Source organism: Lepidochelys olivacea (genome assembly GCF_965140295.1).
Source record: "Lepidochelys olivacea isolate rLepOli2 genome assembly, chromosome: 1".
NCBI classification, from domain to species: domain Eukaryota; kingdom Metazoa; phylum Chordata; order Testudines; family Cheloniidae; genus Lepidochelys; species Lepidochelys olivacea.
Window position 1 is genome coordinate 291,696,546 of NC_140411.1, and position 19,209 is coordinate 291,715,754.

General features: G+C 41.3%; 1 protein-coding gene across 2 annotated transcripts in view; it reads right to left on the reverse strand.

The window, feature by feature from the left end:
• The window catches only part of RASSF3 (Ras association domain family member 3), a 169,947-nt gene that overhangs the window by 106,438 nt on the left and 44,300 nt on the right, over positions 1-19,209 (reverse strand). For both annotated transcript variants that reach the window (XM_084639889.1, XM_084639891.1), the window contains exon 2: positions 2,468-2,589. In XM_084639889.1, the coding sequence (XP_084496015.1) occupies positions 2,468-2,589 (122 nt within the window). The remainder of the gene's footprint in view (positions 1-2,467; positions 2,590-19,209) is intronic.

The following is a 19,209-nucleotide window of genomic DNA, read 5'->3' on the forward strand; positions in this document are numbered from 1 at the left end:
TAATTTTGTGTGTATAATTTCCTTAGTTTTTAAAAAAGGAATCTGAAAAAACTAGAAGTTCCATCTTGTGGCATCATATAGACACCAGCATGGGTCATCAGCAGGGTTGGAACCTTTTCATCCATCACAGACCTCTGTCACTTGGCCTAAGAGAGTGATAGATAACAGTAGTAGGTTGTCATCCTCTATGGGTATGTGTACACTGCAAAAAAAGACTTGAAACAGTACATCTCAGAGCTCGGGTCGACTGACAGGAGCTCATGAGGCTCATACTATGAGGCTAAAAATAGCAGTGCAGATGTTTGGGCTTAGGCTGGAGCCTGGGCTCTGAAATATGGTGAGGGGGGTGGGTCTCAGATCCCAGGCTGCAGCCCGAACATCTACATTGCTGCTTTTAGTCCTTTTTGTAGTGCAAGCCCCATGAGCCTAAGTCAGTCAGAAACTTGCTGTCCTATATCTCTTCCTGCACTGTAGACATACCTTATGTGTACCAGCACTAGAAAGGGATGGGACCCTTTGCCAGTGGGTTTCACAGATATTTGCTTACAACAGAGGCATGGTGAGACTCAGGAATCTTGGGTTCTGGATATGACTGTTATAGTGGGAACAGACTTTTCTGCCTGTTCCTCCCAGTTTGGCCCTTCTATCCTCTCCCCTCTGCGATCCTAAGAGCTCCTTTATGCCAACTAGCAAAGGGCGCACCCAACACATTGTTGTCAGAATATTTAGCCAAACAGCGTCTTGTAAGATATCATATGAAAAAACAATGACATGCTGGTAATGAAGATCATTGCATGATGTATGTATGGTTTGTGTATAAAGAGTTATGTATGTATGCTGGAAATACGGTCTTAAAAATGTTGTGGAGACAGCTAATAAGCAAGTCTGCCCTATTCAAAGGAATGTGCATTCACCTATCTGCATGGATCAAGCTAGCAGGCAGATAAGAAAAACAGCATGGTTTGATCACAAGCAAAAGAAAACAAAAGTATATTTGCATCTAAGGTAAACAAAGTAACCAAGCCAATCGAGAAAGCAAATTAACCTGAGGAAGAAGCAATCCCAGTCTCTTCCTGACTTCCAATCCCAGTCCAAGTCTCCTGACGCAACTAGACCAATCTCCCCCCAACTCCCAGTCCCAGTTTTCCTCTCTCTCTCCAGCCCCAGGCTCCAGGCCTAGCCCCCTGCCCCAAGGTTCCTTGTCCCGATCTACTCCCTTGATCACTCATAAGTCCTAGTCCCCTCTGCATTTGATTTATCTGCTTCCTCTTCCATCAGCAGGAAGTCCTTGAGAACACAAGAGAGACAGGCTCCTTGCGCTCAGGTCAGATGCCTGGACCTAGCATGGCCTGCAGTAGCCCAGAGCTACAATTGTAGGAGTCCTGCTCAGCTCCTGGCTGGAGCATGCCCAGTGGGGATGGACTATTTAGGGCATCTAGCTGCCAAAATCTAAGAAGTCTCTGCTAAGCATGTACGAAATGCCATTTTTCAAAGCTTATGCCACTTGGCTTTTAACTTGGCCAAATTTGGGTCGATTTTCATGGGGATGGTAAAAAGCACATCCCTGACACAAAGACTACTCCCTGCCAAATTTCAAGTCCCTTTCCCAAAGCTTGGGGGCACTAGAGCTTTAAAAAAAAGTCACCAGAATGTAATAAGGGCAAAACAATGTATTTTCCCCTAGCCTTGTTTTTGGAAACAGCTGAACTGTTTTGGCTGAAATAAAAAAAAAAAATTAAAATAATAATTTAAACTGAGGCAATGACCTGGCATGGAAAATTTCAGCCTGAACAGTTAAAGTTTGGGAAAGCTATAAACAATTGAAAATAGGGTCTTACCATGGGAAGTGTTGGGTAACCTTAATAATAGGTGGTGCTATCTGCCCTAGCTATAGAGCAGACTGACAGGGAGTGTGAATGCATGCAGTAGAGTGCATTAGTCATAGGGTGTAAACTCCTTGCCTTTTCAGGTGAGGAGAAAAACTCTGTTGGTACTATTTTGAAGTACACCACAAGTAAAAAGAAAAACATTAATATAAGGCCATCCTCGGGGTGGAAAGCAAGCAGTAACGTAACACAATCGTTATGGAAAAGAAAGGAAAAAGCACACTGTGTCTATTTAAAACTTGAGAAGAATCTACGCAAGCAAATATGAAATTACCCAAACTGGAATTTGATCACAACAGAAGGATTAAAACCCTTACTCTCTTGCAACAAAACTTGAGTAGGATCTTTATCACAAATGGTCACGCCCTTGGCCTTATTTCTTATCCAAAATATAATACCTCCAGCAGCACAGAACTTCTGGTACATTTATTCTGTATTGACTTAGCAGGAAAGTGTCAGCTACTGAATTACCAACAGAAGTACATTTTGATCTTGAATAGATGGGTGGAACAGGAAGAAGGTTCTTTATTATGTAACTGACAGATGGAAAGTAGCAATTCTGCAAATGCAAAACATATTACCTGACCATTGTTGGTTTGATCTAACTCGTCATATATGGAGACATATTCCATTAATTTTCCATTCTGCTGACAGTCCAGATGCACCAGATCTCGACAGTGAGAGTGACATGTATATCTGCAATCTGAAACATATATATAAAGAAGAGATATTTAGAGAAGAACTTCCTGTTGCTTTGAGTAACATAAATTATTTTAATGCAAATTAGAGTCTGAATCATAGAATCATAGAATATCAGGGTTGGAAGGGACCCCAGAAGGTCATCTAGTCCAACCCCCTGCTCGAAGCAGGACCAATTCCCAGTTAAATCATCCCAGCCAGGGCTTAGTCAAGCCTGAATGCAAATGGATCTCTTTCCAAAATAGCACATCTTTAATGTAACGTATGCTACAATTTTTTTTAAATCCCTCCCACAAAGTAAGCTACAAAGTGAAATTCCTAAGCTGTTTAAACAGTTTATGTTTAGACAACTTATGAATTTCATGATCTATCTTGTATACCTGTGAGAGGCAGTGTGGTCTTGTGGACAGGAGATGAGACTGGGGGTTAGAATCAGCAACAGAAACCAGATCTCAACACTGATTTCCTGTGTGACGTCAGGCAAATTAATTAATTCTCTGAATTTCAGTTTCCCCATCTGTAAAATGTGGCTAATAATAGTAATCCACCTTTTTAAAGAGAACTGAGGTCTACAAATGGTATGTGCTAGGTATTATTAACTATTATCATTTAAATACCAGAGAGGAAATATTGTCCAAAGCAGAACAGGGGATTTTGTCAAGTTTCCTGCATGATTTTCCTAGGATTGCCACTGACTTGCTGTATGATCTTGGGCAAGTCATTTAAACTCAATTTACCAGTCTGTTAAATGGACATAACAACACTTAGCATTTTTCAGATCAAAAGTTCAGATAAAATGTGGTAGATGACCCCAGCTTCAGTGCCCTTTAGGAATAAATTAATGCACACTGACAGCTGGATAACAAACACACATCAAGTCAAAGGTACTCTGGTAAAGTATTACCATCAGAAACCTGCATTCAGGAGTGATGTATAAACCTCACTTCCCGGCTCACAAAGATCAGCTGTGATGACCACTGGATATTTAAATCAATAACAATAGGTATGTAGAACATAATTCTATTTTGACAAAAGGCTCATCAGGTTTCAATTTTCTACCCTCAAACCTATAAATATTTATTTTTATGCCATTTTTAAAGCAACTGCTGGCTTGCTCAGAAACATTGCTAGATTTGCTGTTTTCATATCTATCAAAAACCTGCAGCGCTGGTAGTGCCAACTATAGTTAAGTTTTCACAACACTTTCCATTTTAAGACCTTGTTTTAAATTGCTTATAGTTTTCCCAAACTTTAACCATTCAGACAAATTTTTCATGCTGGGTTGTCTACTTTAAGTTGAGTTTTTTCAAAAAATTTCAGCTAAAATGGTTCAGCCATTTCTGAGCATGAGGTTAGGAATGTTAAAAAACAAAAATGTATAACCATTTAGTTGAAAACTTTAGTATCTCTATCCTTTGGAGCAAAGGTTTGAAATTTGGTAGGGGCTTTGCTCTGGTGAAAGGGTTGTGCCTTTTCCTGTTCATGTGAATACAAATCCAGATTTGGCAAAGTTATAAGACTTTGAATCTTAGTTCATGTGTTTAGTAAAGACTTGTTAGAGTTAGGCAGCCAAATTCTCCAAAGAGTCCATCTGCAATGAGCATGATCCAGCTTAGGGCTACAGGGACCAAGCAGGACTTTCCCTGAAACTGCCCATTTGTTGTGGGCCGTATCATCATTAAATAAGGAGTTAGGTGGGGGCACAGAGACTGGGACCAGATTAGCAAGGACACTGGAACAGGGAGCTGTGGGGTAGGGAAGACTGGCATGAGGAGCCTAAGCAAGTTTTTTTGGGGAGATGGAGAGACTGAGATGATAACCTAGTGGGGAGATACTGGGGCAAGGAGTCTGGGGGCAAGCCTGGGAGCCAAGGTGGTAGTGATGGAAGACTGGTTGGGAAAAGAGACTGGGATCAGGGAAGGACATTCCTGAGTCTCATCATTCCTCAGCTGTCAGCAGATATTTGTGAAGCCCACTAGCAAAGTGTGTGTGTCTTATCCCTTTCTATTGCTGTCAGTTTCTCCATTAGCTCAATTAGCAAGAGGTCTATGTAGTGGATCTAAAAGTTCAAACCCTGCTGATGACCCATGTGGGTGTCTACATGATGGAATTTGTGTTTTCATTTGGCAGGGTGTGTAATCAATAAGGCAAGAGACTAAAGGAAGAGAAAGGATAGTTCATGGTTAGGGCAGCCGAATGATGCCCTGGAGAATTAGATTCTATCCATACCTCTGCCACAGAGTTCCTGTGTGATGCTGGGCAAGGCACTTCAACCAAACATCAACTAATTGTGTGTTCCTCATTTTCTGGATGTACAATTTGAAAACCTGGATCTGTGCTAGACATTCAAAGCTGCATCTGAAATCAATAGATGTGCTTTGAACATATAAAGTGCTATATAATGCTAAGTCCTCTGAAAAATCAAGTCCCATGTGTCTCAAATTGGGCAACCAAAATATATGGACGCTTTTGACCTTGAACACTTTGTGCTTCAGTTCCCCATCTGTAATATTAGATACTACCCCTCACTGCACAGGTGCATTGTGAAAACAAAATCGTTAATGTCGATGAAGACCTCAGATACTACAGTGATGAGCACCATAAAAAAGCCCATGAGGAGGTTAATAATTCTATATTCAGAGTAGGGTCTAAGTACCATTCAGTCAATCAGTCCTAAAGCACACACTCATGAATAACAAGAATAAAATAATACATTAAATAGATGCTCAGTTAGTGAGTATGGTCCATTCAGTACACTGACTGAGGCAGGGATCCTATGATGGAAAAACAGTATGTGATCATGTTATTAAAGACGGTCTCATAATGCATATACACAAGGTGTGAGAGGGGGTCAAATTAAGGTAGCATTGGCATTCCTAACTTTTGAGTACTTGACTTTGCAACCTTAATAATATTTTTATGTCGTCTGTGTGTGTGTATGGAGCATGTTCCCATTATATACACAATCATTTTGACAAATCATATTAAGGAACAGTGTGTTGGTTAAATAGTATTCTAAGACAGGATTAACTAATGAAATTAGGAAACATTCTCTTTCAATGCTATTTTGTTTCTTATTTATAATTCATTTCAATCTGTGTATCTTTAATGTCATTTATAAGACAGGCCCATAACTTCCTCCTGCCTCCTAGAGACATAATTGCAGAAAACATAAAAGCTTCATCTCTGTAAATCCAATTAAAGCTTTCTGTCATAAACTAGATTTTAACAGACTGAATGTAAGTTTAATGAGTGAGACTGGAAAAGAAAAGATTATCTCTACTATAACATTTTACCGATGCAGTTCAGTTTTTTTTTAAACTATTCCACAAATAAGAGTACAATGTACAACAGAGGTACAGGTATTATCAAACAAAAGGGAATTTACTTATTGGGTGATCTTTTACTGAAAGTTACTACTCCCACTCCCAAAATATCTGAACTTCAGAAAAAATTATCTGTGCTTCTAAGATCAGTATTTTGCTAGATTATCAATGGATTTCTGCTTGGAAATTTATCAGAATCTGGTACTCTTTTCTGATGGCATCTGAAATGTCTGTTGTCCTGGAAGAAATCAAAATCTTTAACAAGTACTGCTAACAAAAACATTCACTGACTTTTTTTAAAAAAAGAACCTGCTCAAATGAATCAGTAAGGATATTCGCAAAAAGAAAAGGAGTACTTGTGGCACCTTAGAGACTATTACCAGCAGGACAGTGGGGTGGGAGGAGGTATTGTTTCATATTCTCTGTGTGTATATAAAGTCTGCTGCAGTTTCCACGGTATGCATCCGATGAAGTGAGCTGTAGCTCACGAAAGCTCATGCTCAAATAAATTGGTTAGTCTCTAAGGTGCCACAAGTACTCCTTTTCTTTTTGCGAATACAGACTAACACGGCTGTTACTCTGAAACCTGTCAGTAAGGATATTAAGTCTGTCTTCTGAAATAAACCTATTGTAAAAGTGAGGTATACGTATACTGAAAACTGTTAGCTATACTTATCTCACTGGTGTTATAAATTAAAAATGCAAATGTAAATGTGTAAATATTTATTAAATATACAAATATCTTTCAAAAATTGTGTTGTCAATTGCTGAGGCAAAATCTAACATTTTATGTTACTTAGAATTTCACTACAGCATTAGATTCAAGTTGCCTTATTCAGCAGCCTAAAGTTGAAGAAAAAAGCAATTCAATAAATTCTAAAATTATGTGAAATTGAGACCACTTGTATTTTGTTTTTGTGGTAAACTGTGAGAGTCCCAAGCAGTCATTTAGGTGCATAGTCCCTACCTGATGCTTGTGTTTTCTTCACTTGAAACTTGATTTTGCTTGATAGCTTGTAAATAGCAGTTCCCATAACCGATTCTCTGCAGCGTTGTGCAGAAACAGACAAGCAACTGAACCAGCAGGCAGCTGAGCAGATGCTACAACAAACAGACCTTGGTAATTGAGCTTCATTGACTCAGACAGGAGCAAGGAAGAAATATGGTGCTCAAGAGTACAAGTCCCTACATTCTGATGTGGTCTTTTTTCTGGCCCTTGTAAATGAGAACACTAATTCCTATGATGACCTGGGCAAATTTGACTTTCAAATGAATATGCCTACTATAGATTGTGTGCAACCAAAACAAAGAGTACAGAGAAAACAGACGTATGCTTGGATCTTTTTTAACTGAAATAAATCCTTCAGAATAAGTCTTTATTTCAAGGAAGCTATGGTGTGTAGTTCTACTACTCCATAAGATTAGGAAGTTAGCCAGTACAACCTATGTTACTTGATTGATTGTGGTTTGCTTCCCAGCATCACGAGAAAGATGACTACTACAGTTGCTGCAAGAGAAGTATACTTTTAGAGCGTCCTGGAAAATACTTCATATTTTTATTCAAAAGTCTATTTTCAGGCAACAGGTCACAGAAGGAAGGAGAAACCAATGTAATTTCCATGTGGCAATGACTCTTTTTGATTTAGACTGTATTTATCATAGAATCATAGAATATCAGGGTTGGAAGGGACCCCAGAAGGTCATCTAGTCCAACCCCCTGCTCGAAGCAGGACCAATTCCCAGTTAAATCATCCCAGCCAGGGCTTTGTCAAGCCTGACCTTAAAAACCTCTAAGGAAGGAGATTCTACCACCTCCCTAGGTAACGCATTCCAGTGTTTCACCACCCTCATAGTGAAAAAGTTTTTCCTAATATCCAACCTAAATCTCCTCCACTGCAACTTGAGACCATTACTCCTTGTTCTGTCATCTGCTACCATTGAGAACAGTCTAGAGCCATCCTCTTTGGAACCCCCTTTCAGGTAGTTGAAAGCAGCTATCAAATCCCCCCTCATTCTTCTCTTCTGCAGGCTAAACAATCCCAGCTCCCTCAGCCTCTCCTCATAACTCATGTGTTCCAGACCCCTAATCATTTTTGTTGCCCTTCGCTGGACTCTCTCCAATTTATCCACATCCTTCTTGAAGTGTGGGGCCCAAAACTGGACACAGTACTCCAGATGAGGCCTCACCAATGTCGAATAGAGGGGAACGATCACGTCCCTCGATCTGCTCGCTATGCCCCTACTTATACATCCCAAAATGCCATTGGCCTTCTTGGCAACAAGGGCACACTGCTGACTCATATCCAGCTTCTTGTCCACTGTCACCCCTAGGTCCTTTTCCGCAGAACTGCTGCCTAGCCATTCGGTCCCTAGTCTGTAGCTGTGCATTGGGTTCTTCCGTCCTAAGTGCAGGACCCTGCACTTATCCTTATTGAACCTCATCAGATTTCTTTTGGCCCAATCCTCCAATTTGTCTAGGTCCTTCTGTATCCTATCCCTCCCCTCCAGCGTATCTACCACTCCTCCCAGTTTAGTATCATCCGCAAATTTGCTGAGAGTGCAATCCACACCATCCTCCAGATCATTTATGAAGATATTGAACAAAACCGGCCCCAGGACCGACCCTTGGGGCACTCCACTTGATACCGGCTGCCAACTAGACATGGAGCCATTGATCACTACCCGTTGAGCCCAACAATCTAGCCAGCTTTCTACCCACCTTATAGTGCATTCATCCAGCCCATACTTCCTTAACTTGCTGACAAGAATACTGTGGGAGACCGTGTCAAAAGCTTTGCTAAAGTCTAGAAACAATACATCCACTGCTTTCCCTTCATCCACAGAACCAGTAATCTCATCATAAAAGGCGATTAGATTAGTCAGGCATGACCTTCCCTTGGTGAATCCATGCTGGCTGTTCCTGATCACTTTCCTCTCATGCAAGTGCTTCAGGATTGATTCTTTGAGGACCTGCTCCATGATTTTTCCAGGGACTGAGGTGAGGCTGACTGGCCTGTAGTTCCCAGGATCCTCCTTCTTCCCTTTTTTAAAGATTGGCACTACATTAGCCTTTTTCCAGTCATCTGGGACTTCCCCGGTTCGCCACGAGTTTTCAAAGATAATGGCCAATGGCTCTGCAATCACAGCCGCCAATTCCTTCAGCACTCTCGGATGCAACTCGTCCGGCCCCATGGACTTGTGCACGTCCAGCTTTTCTAAATAGTCCCTAACCACCTCTATCTCCACAGAGGGCTGGCCATCTCTTCCCCATTTTGTGATGCCCAGCGCAGCAGTCTGGGAGCTGACCTTGTTAGTGAAAACAGAGGCAAAAAAAGCATTGAGTACATTAGCTTTTTCCACATCCTCTGTCACTAGGTTGCCTCCCTCATTCAGTAAGGGGCCCACACATTCCTTGGCTTTCTTCTTGTTGCCAACATACCTGAAGAAACCCTTCTTGTTACTCTTGACATCTCTGGCTAGCTGCAGCTCCAGGTGCGATTTGGCCCTCCTGATATCATTCCTACATGCCCGAGCAATATTTTTATACTCTTCCCTGGTCATAAGTCCAACCTTCCACTTCTTGTAAGCTTCTTTTTTATGTTTAAGATCCGCTAGGATTTCACCATTAAGCCAAGCTGGTCGCCTGCCATATTTACTATTCTTTCGACTCATCGGGATGGTTTGTCCCTGTAACCTCAACAGGGATTCCTTGAAATACAGCCAGCTCTCCTGGACTCCTTTCCCCTTCAAGTTAGTCCCCCAGGGGATCCTGGCCATCCGTTCCCTGAGGGAGTCGAAGTCTGCTTTCCTGAAGTCCAGGGTCCGTATCCTGCTGCTTACCTTTCTTCCCTGCGTCAGGATCCTGAACTCAACCAACTCATAGTCACTGCCTCCCAGATTCCCATCCACTTTTGCTTCCCCCACTAATTCTACCTGGTTTGTGAGCAGCAGGTCAAGAAAAGCGCCCCCCCTAGTTGGCTCCTCTAGCACTTGCGCCAGGAAATTGTCCCCTACGCTTTCCAAAAACTTCCTGGATTGTCTATGCACCGCTGTATTGCTCTCCCAGCAGATATCAGGAAAATTAAAGTCACCCATGAGAATCAGGGCATGCGATCTAGTAGCTTCCGTGAGCTGCCGGAAGAAAGCCTCATCTACCTCATCCCCCTGGTCCGGTGGTCTATAGCAGACTCCTACCACTACATCACTCTTGTTGCACACACTTCTAAACTTAATCCAGAGACACTCAGGTTTTTCTGCAGTTTTGTACTGGAGCTCTGAGCAGTCATACTGCTCCCTTACATACAGTGCTACTCCCCTACCTTTTCTGCCCTGCCTGTCCTTCCTGAACAGTTTATAACCATCCATGACAGTACTCCAGTCATGTGAGTTATCCCACCAAGTCTCTGTTATTCCGATCACGTCATAGTTCCTTGACATCACCAGGACCTCCAGTTCTCCCTGCTTGTTTCCAAGGCTTTGTGCATTTGTATATAAGCACTTGAGATAACCTGTTGATCGCCCCTCATTCCCAGTATGAGGCAGGAGCCCTCCCCTCACAGACATTCCTGCCTGTGCTTCCTCCCGGTATCCCGCTTTCCCACTTACCTCAGGGCTTTGGTCTCTTTCCCCCGGTGAACCTAGTTTAAAGCCCTCCTCACTAGGTTAGCCAGCCTGCTGGCAAAGATGCTCTTCCCTCTCTTCGTAAGATGGAGCCCGTCTCTGCCCAGCACTCCTCCTTCATGGAACACCATCCCATGGTCAAAGAAACCAAAGCCTTCTCTCCGACACCACCTGCGTAGCCATTCGTTGACTTCCACGATTCGACGGTCCCTACCTAGGCCTTTTCCTTCCACGGGGAGGATGGACGAGAACACCACTTGCGCCTCCAACTCCTTTATCCTTCTTCCTAGAGCCACATAGTCCGCAGTGATCCGCTCAAGGTCATTCTTGGCAGTATCATTGGTGCCCACGTGGAGAAGCAGGAAGGGGTAGCGATCCGAGGGCTTGATGAGTCTCGGCAGTCTCTCCGTCACATCGCGAATATATATAGTATATATATATATATAATATTATATAGTGCCTTTACTATTAATGTCCTACATTTGAATTTGTACTTAACGTATACTTGACTTAAGTGTTTGGATTTGTTTTGGTTATGTTTACATTACTGAATAAGTCTCAGATGCTTACATTCTATTTTTGTTTCCAAACTGGGGCTGGTGCCATGTTATATTCACCAGGTTCATTAGAAGTCACGGGAAAATTAGAAAACAAATTGGATTACTTGGGTTTCAAGTAATTGCTAAATATAGGTTGTTTACAGCCCAGTTCTGCTGTTATGCTGGTTCTACTTCTCTATAATTTCCTTTGCTCAATGGATTTATTCCTGATGTGCAGTATCTTTATGCTCCCAGCCTAAATATCCTGTAAGTAGTGGCAGTGCACCTAAAAATTTATTCAAGTCAAAGAGACACTCAGGCAATGAGCAAAAGTTTCTAGCCTAAAGAGAACTGCATCACAATTAACCGTATTTCTTCCAGGATCTATCTACTTATATATTCAATTAAAGAGAACTTCTGAGATTATCTGTAATAGCACCATCTGGTGACTCCCAAAGTCTCAGTAGGGAGGCCAGCCTTCCTGCTTGTCTAAGGTGGGAGAAGAAGCCACAGAGGAGAAGTTACAAATGTGGGAGTAACATTAATTTCTATGTGGACTTAAACCTAGAAATCTATAGTGAAGACGATGGAGCCTCCCTGGCTTTACCCACCACCCGTATCTGCTCCCAAAACTCCCAGATGCCCTGCAGTATTCATAGACGCATTTCCATAAGCTTGAAAATTTTTAGGTGCACTGCCACTACCTACACTACCAACTCTGGAGCTGGCCCAGGGTTAGCTCAATCTGTAGCAGAACATAGAACATTCTCCCAACTGCTGCAAATTGTGCCCATCTACAATAACCCTCAAAGGTCATTCTGCCAGCCAAGGATTGTCTGCAGTAATATGGCCACTCCCTTCTGTCTTCAAGCTCACTTCAAAGGCCATGAGGCCTTTGTCATCTGGAGAGAGATCCCACATAGCCATTCCAGAGGAATAAAGGGAGTATGAAGTTGGCTTAGCTAGGTTCTAAGGGAAATTTGCCAGGAAACTAGCTAAGACAACTGGAAGAATCTCCAGGAAGGCTGTTAAGCCAGCTTCACAGCACCTTTGTGCCACTGAATGGCACAAAGGAGATGTACCAGATCAGAGGATCTGGCAGTGGGGGTATCTTTACAGTGCAGTTAAAAACCCACAGCTGGTCTGTGCCAGCTGATTTGGGCTTGCTGGGCTCAGGATAAGGGGCTGTTTAATTGTGGTGTACACATTAGGGCTCAGCTTGGAGCCCAGGCTCTAGGACCCTGCGAGGTGGGAGGGTCCCAGAGCTTGGACTGCAGCCCGATCCAGATAGTCTATACTGCAATTAAACAGCCCCTTAGCCTGAGTCCTGCGAGCCCAAGTCAACTGGCATGGGCCAGCCGCGGGTGTCTAATTGCAGTGTAGACATACCCTAGGTTTCTTATCTTTCAAGCAACTAATGCTCTGCTGGAAAGTACACAGCTCTTCTCTCTTTCTATAACTGTTCCAATCCACTTAAAAATACTAGTGGAAATATATATATAAGCAATAAATAAGTAACAGTTTACTATCTGGATACATAAAGTTAGTCAACAAAATCCGTATTTAGACACCTAGAAACGGGCAGGTTTTCAGAGGTGTTGAACATTCAGAATCCATATTGACTTCAAGTGATGTTTAGGCTGTTCAGCACCTCTGAGAAATCAAGTGATTATTTAGATGCTTAGGTTTGAAAACTTTGGCCAACATGCCAGGCATATCATCTGCTTTTCCTCATTTGCAATGCAGATCAGAGCATGGGATGCCACACAACTGACCTTCGTCTCTTTCCTGTCTGGCATGCAAATAAATAAGCTCCAGTGGCCAAAACAAAAAAGATGCAATAAGCTTATTCATTATTGTAGAATAAGAATAAAAAATGGAACAGCTGATCTATTGTATTTTAAAAATATAATCTTTGCTCTGTAGCAGATAAAAAAAGTTGATCAAGAAAGTATGTAGTTATGATATAGGGTCTCATAAAAGGACACTGTGGGCTTATAAGTAATAAGAAAATATATATAAATCCACTGAGCTTCAAACAGAAAAGTGAAGGATGTAACTGCAAATGAAAAAATTGCTATTTGATAGTACATATTAATAGTATAAAAGGACAAAGTGCAGTTTTTAATAATTTTTGATAAAATAATCTTTTTCTTTTATACAGCTGCCAAATATAATTTTGATCATTACTATTTTTAATTAATGTAAAACTAAAACACTAATCCATCATTATGCCTGTCTCCTGCAAAAGCTTTTTACTGGTTACACTGTAGACTGACAAGCCGTGTATTTGCTGTATAAAACTAAATTTCAAGCTAAAAAATCAAAGGGGTACAACTGCAGATAAATGGTTTCGCAACAAGAGCTAAACTATAATCAACTTAAAGAGTTGTAACCTTGTTGACATTCATAGGAGCCAGGATGTAATATGTTACACCTCATGTTGAATTCTGATTGGCTTCTCAGATATGGTCCAGTTTACTAAAATCAAGTGTAGTACTGAAAAACTACAGTGAGCCAAATTATCCATTCTAACAATATTGTTCATGATAGAAGTGGGGGGATGGGACAAGGTGGAAGTGTTTGCATTTGAAAATATCTTGAACACAGACGTGTGATGTTTAAAATTTTTTGCCTTAATCTGTACTTATGAGGGGAAAGGGATATATATATAACAATGTTTTATTCCTTCTTATATTTTTCTCCTTAATAGAAATTAGAAAATAAAGATTTTTCTATAAATCTATGACTTAGGCCTGGTCTAGGCTACAAAGCTGGGTCAACATAAGTCACCTAGCATTACCCTAGTTGTATGTGAATCTACACTCACATTTGTCTCTGGTTGATGTAAAGGCTCCATTATGGCGATACAGTAACATCACCTCTGTGATGGGCTGGGTCACAGAAACCCGCTTGGGACGTCCACCTGATGTGCTGGGACTAACTCTGAGCCTGTTTTCCCTGGCAGCTTGGGACTTCAGTACCTTGCCTTGTTCAAGCCAGACACGCTAGCCTGCTGCAAACACAGACCCAGGTCTGAACCACGTTCCCCGCAAGCTGCAGGCTTAACTGAAAACAGATTAAGAAGTGCTCCTGTCTCCACATCCCAGATACCCAGCTCCAAATGGGGTCCAAACCCCAAATAAATCTGTTTTACTCTGTATAAAGCTTATACAAGGTAAACTCATAAATTATTTGCCCTCTATAACAGTGGTCTCCAAACTTTTTGGCTCGCACACCCCCAGGGTGAAGACCAGAAGACCTGCCGCAGACACGCCGCCAACGGAAGAAGACCGGAAGACCTGCTACAAGCGACGTAAGAAGACCGGAAAACCTTCCGCCGACGCGCCACCAACGGAAGAAGAACGGAAGACTTACCGCAGGTGGGGTGCCGGAGGGGAACACCAGCCGTGGACGTGCAGAGCTGCCGCTGAAGAAAAAACAACGGCGGAGTGCTGTCTGGTGGCGCTCCTACTGCCGTGCACCTCCTAGGATCATCTTGCGCACCCCGTGGGGTGCACGTATCCCAGTTTGGAGACCACTGCTCTATAACACTGATGGAGAGATATGCACAGCTGTTTGCCCCCCCACCCCTCAGGTATTAATACTTACTCTGGGTTAATTAATAAGTAAAAAGTGATTTTATTAAATATAAAAAGTAGGATTTAAGTGGTTCCAAGTAAAGACAGACAGAACAAAGTAAATTACCAAACAAAATAAAATAAAACATGCAAGTCTAAGCCTAATACAGTAGGAAACTAAATGCAGGTAAATCTCACCCTCAGAGATGTTCCAATAAGCTTCTTTGACAGACTAGCCTCTTTCTAGTCTGGGTCCAGCAATCACTCACACCCCTGTAGTTACTGTCCTTTGTTCCAGCTTCTTTCAGGCTTCTCTTTGGGATTGAGAGGCTACTCTTGAGCCAGCTGAATACACAGTGGAGGGGTTTCCAGGGGCTTAAATAGACTCTCTCTTGTGGGCGGAAACCCCTTCTGCTCTCCTTTGCAGAATCCAGCTACAAGATGAAGTCTTGCAGTCATATGGGCAAGTCACATGTCCATGCATGACTCAGTTCTCTACAGGACTTCCCAGGAAAGCTCAGATGTGGATTGGCATCTATCAAGGTCCATTGTTAGCCAAGTACTCCCAATTACCTGAATAATCCCCTCACACTATGTTGACCAAATCTGCCTTAGGTGCTTTCTACAGCAAACACTTTAAATACAGGCATAAAACCAACACTCATAACTTCAGATGTAAAAATGATACATGCATACAAATAGGATGAATACATGCAGAAGAACATAACTTTTGCAAAGATATGTTACATGGCATATCTAGCATAAAACATATTCCAGTTATGTCATATTTACACTCATAAGTATATTTCTATAAAGCATTATGAGGTGCAACGTCACAACCTCCCTGAATTGTGTTGAGCCTTGGTCAACCGACAGTGTGAGTATACGCATTGCGTTACCTATGTCAACCCTAACAGTTCTCCAGCAGCTGTGCCACAATCCCTAACAATGACCATTCTAGTCACAATTGTCAACTCCACTGGCCAGGGGTCAGAGACTGGAAGCCATTTAGCCAACCCCACCCCGCCTTTAAAAACCTGCATGTTTTTAAAATGCATTTTCCTGACTGCCCAGCTTGGTAAGCACACACAGAAGCGTTCCCTTGCGTGCAGCTACCCAACCGATCATGCTGGCTACATGCTTCCGACATGCTCCTGCCTATAGCAGACAAGAGGTATTTGATTTCTTGGGCCTGCAGGGAAAAGAGGCTGTGCAGATAGCGCTATGGCACAGATGTAGAAATGTGGACAATCGATGAGCAGAGTGCATGGGGATGCAGGCGAAGGGGTACAACAGGGATCAGCAGCAATACTGCATGAAAGCAAAGGAACTGCAGCAGGCACGCCACAAGGCAAGGGAGGCCAACAGTCGATCTGGTACTAAACTGCAGCTCTGCCAATTTTACAATGATCATTTCTCCAGCTTTTCCAGATCATTATGAATTTTAATCCTATCCTCCAAAGGACTAGCCGCCCCTCCCAGCTTGGTATCGTCTGCAAACTTTATAAGTGTACTCTCTGTGCCATTATCTAAATCACGGATGAAGATATTGAATAGAACCAGACCCAGAACTGGTCCCTGTGGGACCCTACTTGATATGCCCTTCCAGCTTGACTGTGAACCACTGATAACTATTCTCTGGGAATGGTTTTCCAACCACTTATGCCCCCACCTTATAGTAGCTCCATCTAGGTTGTATTTTCCTAGTTTATGAGGTCATGCGAGACAGTATCAAAAGCTTAGTTAAATCAAGATATAACACATCTACCATTTCCCCCCATCCCCAAGGCTTGTTACCCTGTCAAAGAAAACTATAAGGTTGGTTTGACGTGATTTGTTCTTGACAAATCCTTGCTTACTGTTACTTATCACCTTATTATCTTCTAGGTGTTTGCAACTTGATTGCTTAATTAATTATTTGCTCCATTATCTTTCCAGGTACCAAAATAAAGATGACTGGTCTGTAATTCCCCGGGTTGTCCTTATTCCCCTTTTCATAGATTGGCACTATCTTTGCCCTGTTCCAGTCCTCTGGAATTTCTCCCATCTTCCATGACATTTTGAAAATAATCACAAATGGCTCAGCTATCTCCTCAGTCAGCTCCTTGAATATTCTATGGAGTATTTCATTAGGCACTGGTGACTTGAACACATCTAAGTAATTTTTAACTTGTTCTTTCCCTATTTTAGCCTCTGATCCTACCTCGTATTCACTTTGTTAGATGTCCAATCACTACTCAGCATCTATGCTTTGTTTTTGTTCCGAGGATGCTTTCATAATGCAGGAGCACTTGCCTACTATACACAGGTGGAACACACAGAAATGTAGTGATATTTTTAAGAATCTGTGGCGCAATATATTTTGTATAGCCACTGTACTAATAATTGGTTTTGCCTACATATTGGCTGGTACATCACTACTATTTCAGATGGAATGACAGACTGGCTCAAGCTTGTGACCATCTTGTAGCAGGAAGACTAAGATTTTACATTTCAGCTGCTACTACTAATGACAGCATATTTCTTCATTACTTCAATTGGTAAAGGCCTATATTTCTGAAGTAGGAAACTGTAAGATTTATTCTCTGTGCTACAGGTTGGCACAACTGGAGCAGAGATCCACCACAAAAGAACCAAAATAATAGACCTAAAGTTAGACTATTAAGTTCAATCTCACCTGAATAACAGTTTCTAGGATTTTTTTTTATCGTCTGATTTACCGTAATATGAGTAATATCTCTTCCTTATGCTCATTTATTTGTATAGGATTCTAGGAATTATTAGGCAGCTCTAAACATTGCGATATTATATTGTAACTAAATGAACTACAAATGCAGTCTAGTGATCAGTCTTAAATATGTTGCAGAATGGGAATTGCGCCTGAGAAAGAACTGAGCCCTGGTTCAGCAAGGTATTTAAGTACATGCACAACACCTTTTAGGCACGTGTTTCAGTAGACCTGCTCATGCACTTAAAAGTTGTGCGTGGATTTAAGAACCTTGCTGAATTGAGGCCTGAAGGATTTGACCCTGTATGTTTAAAAATTGCTTTCCCTTTACAAGAACACACTTATTTTGCATAATTGTAAGAACAATTTTTACCCATTGTTTATTACAGTTCCTAAAGCTTAAAACAAACCCCCAATATCTATGGCAACCTACAGCTCAACTTAAAAAAAAATTAACACACACAAAAAGTAATTACTTTTTTTTAAAAAAAGCATTGTGATAAGACAGGGCTTCTCTCCAGATGACTCTCTGCCATTCCCACAGTCTTTTAGGCAGTTTCATTGTCCAACATAACAAAACAGGTCCTCAACTCACTCATCTGGGGCTCTCCCTGCCTCCTCTCACAGGGGATTTTGGCAGTTCTCCTTCCTGCAGCTTCCCGCCTCACTCTCTTTCTCACATCCAACTCTGTTCCCTTCCAGCTCTTAGACTCCCTCAGATCCTTTATAGACCAGGTGCAGACCGACTGGGAGCACCTGCTCTGGCACAGGGACCTACTTCAGTTACAGCAGCCAGCCACCCTGTGACCAGTATTTATATTTTCATGCTGTTTATGAAGTATTGCTAGAGCTGAGCATTTTCTAGCAGCTAATGAGTGGCTGAGTTACAATCCTACGGTAAAACTCAAGGGTCCACAACTCCAACCAAACTGATCATTAACTGCAAGGAAATGCTTGACCTAGAGGTTATTATTGCTAAAATTTGCATACTCCTGCTGCTTGATTCAGGAAAAGCTTAGATCTTCATAAATATTATTTAAGAGATGGGATCTACAGACAATGGGAAAGCTCATGGCCATGTAAGACCATTACACAAATTATTATAATACATGGACTTGTTTTAGTGAAAACCGAATGACAATGAAGTCAGCATCTCTGTAATCTTTTTTTTCTCAACTAGTAGTTATTTGTGGCAAGGATACAAAAGACTACATATATTTTATCTTAGACTTCCATATTGCCAACCCTAAGAATTAAAAAATCATAAGTCAGACCTCAAAATATCACAAAATTGGTTTTAAAATAATAAGATTAAAAAAAATGGGGTTCATTTTATTTCTCTTCTGACTTCTAACCCTTTAGGGTGCACTTGGGTCAAGTTTTCAAGCTACCACAAAGGCTATCAACTTACTTTTTTTAAAAAATGAAAGCTAAATTTCAGCACTTGAATCCCAGAGCTGGGCCTTTGAGAGAAACACAAGATTTGAAATTAAATTGAGAGATGACAACATTAATATTTGCATTTTTAATCTATTAAAAATGTATGAATAATTAATAACAAATAATGTATTACACAAATTTTGCCTCTTGTAATGTTTGTGATACCTTTGTGAACAGATCATGGTTTTCTCAAATTTTTTTATTATTTAAAATTATTTGGTAAAATCCTTTATAGAAGTAATTTATTCTATTGCTTGCTTTTTGAAATTCAATCTCTATGTTCATAGTTGTGATTGACTCCTTAAATCCTATAGTAATTTTTCCTGTTTCCTTATTGGATAAGTTTTGTACTGATAACAAGGGTATTTTTGTGTGGGTACTTTCAGAAAA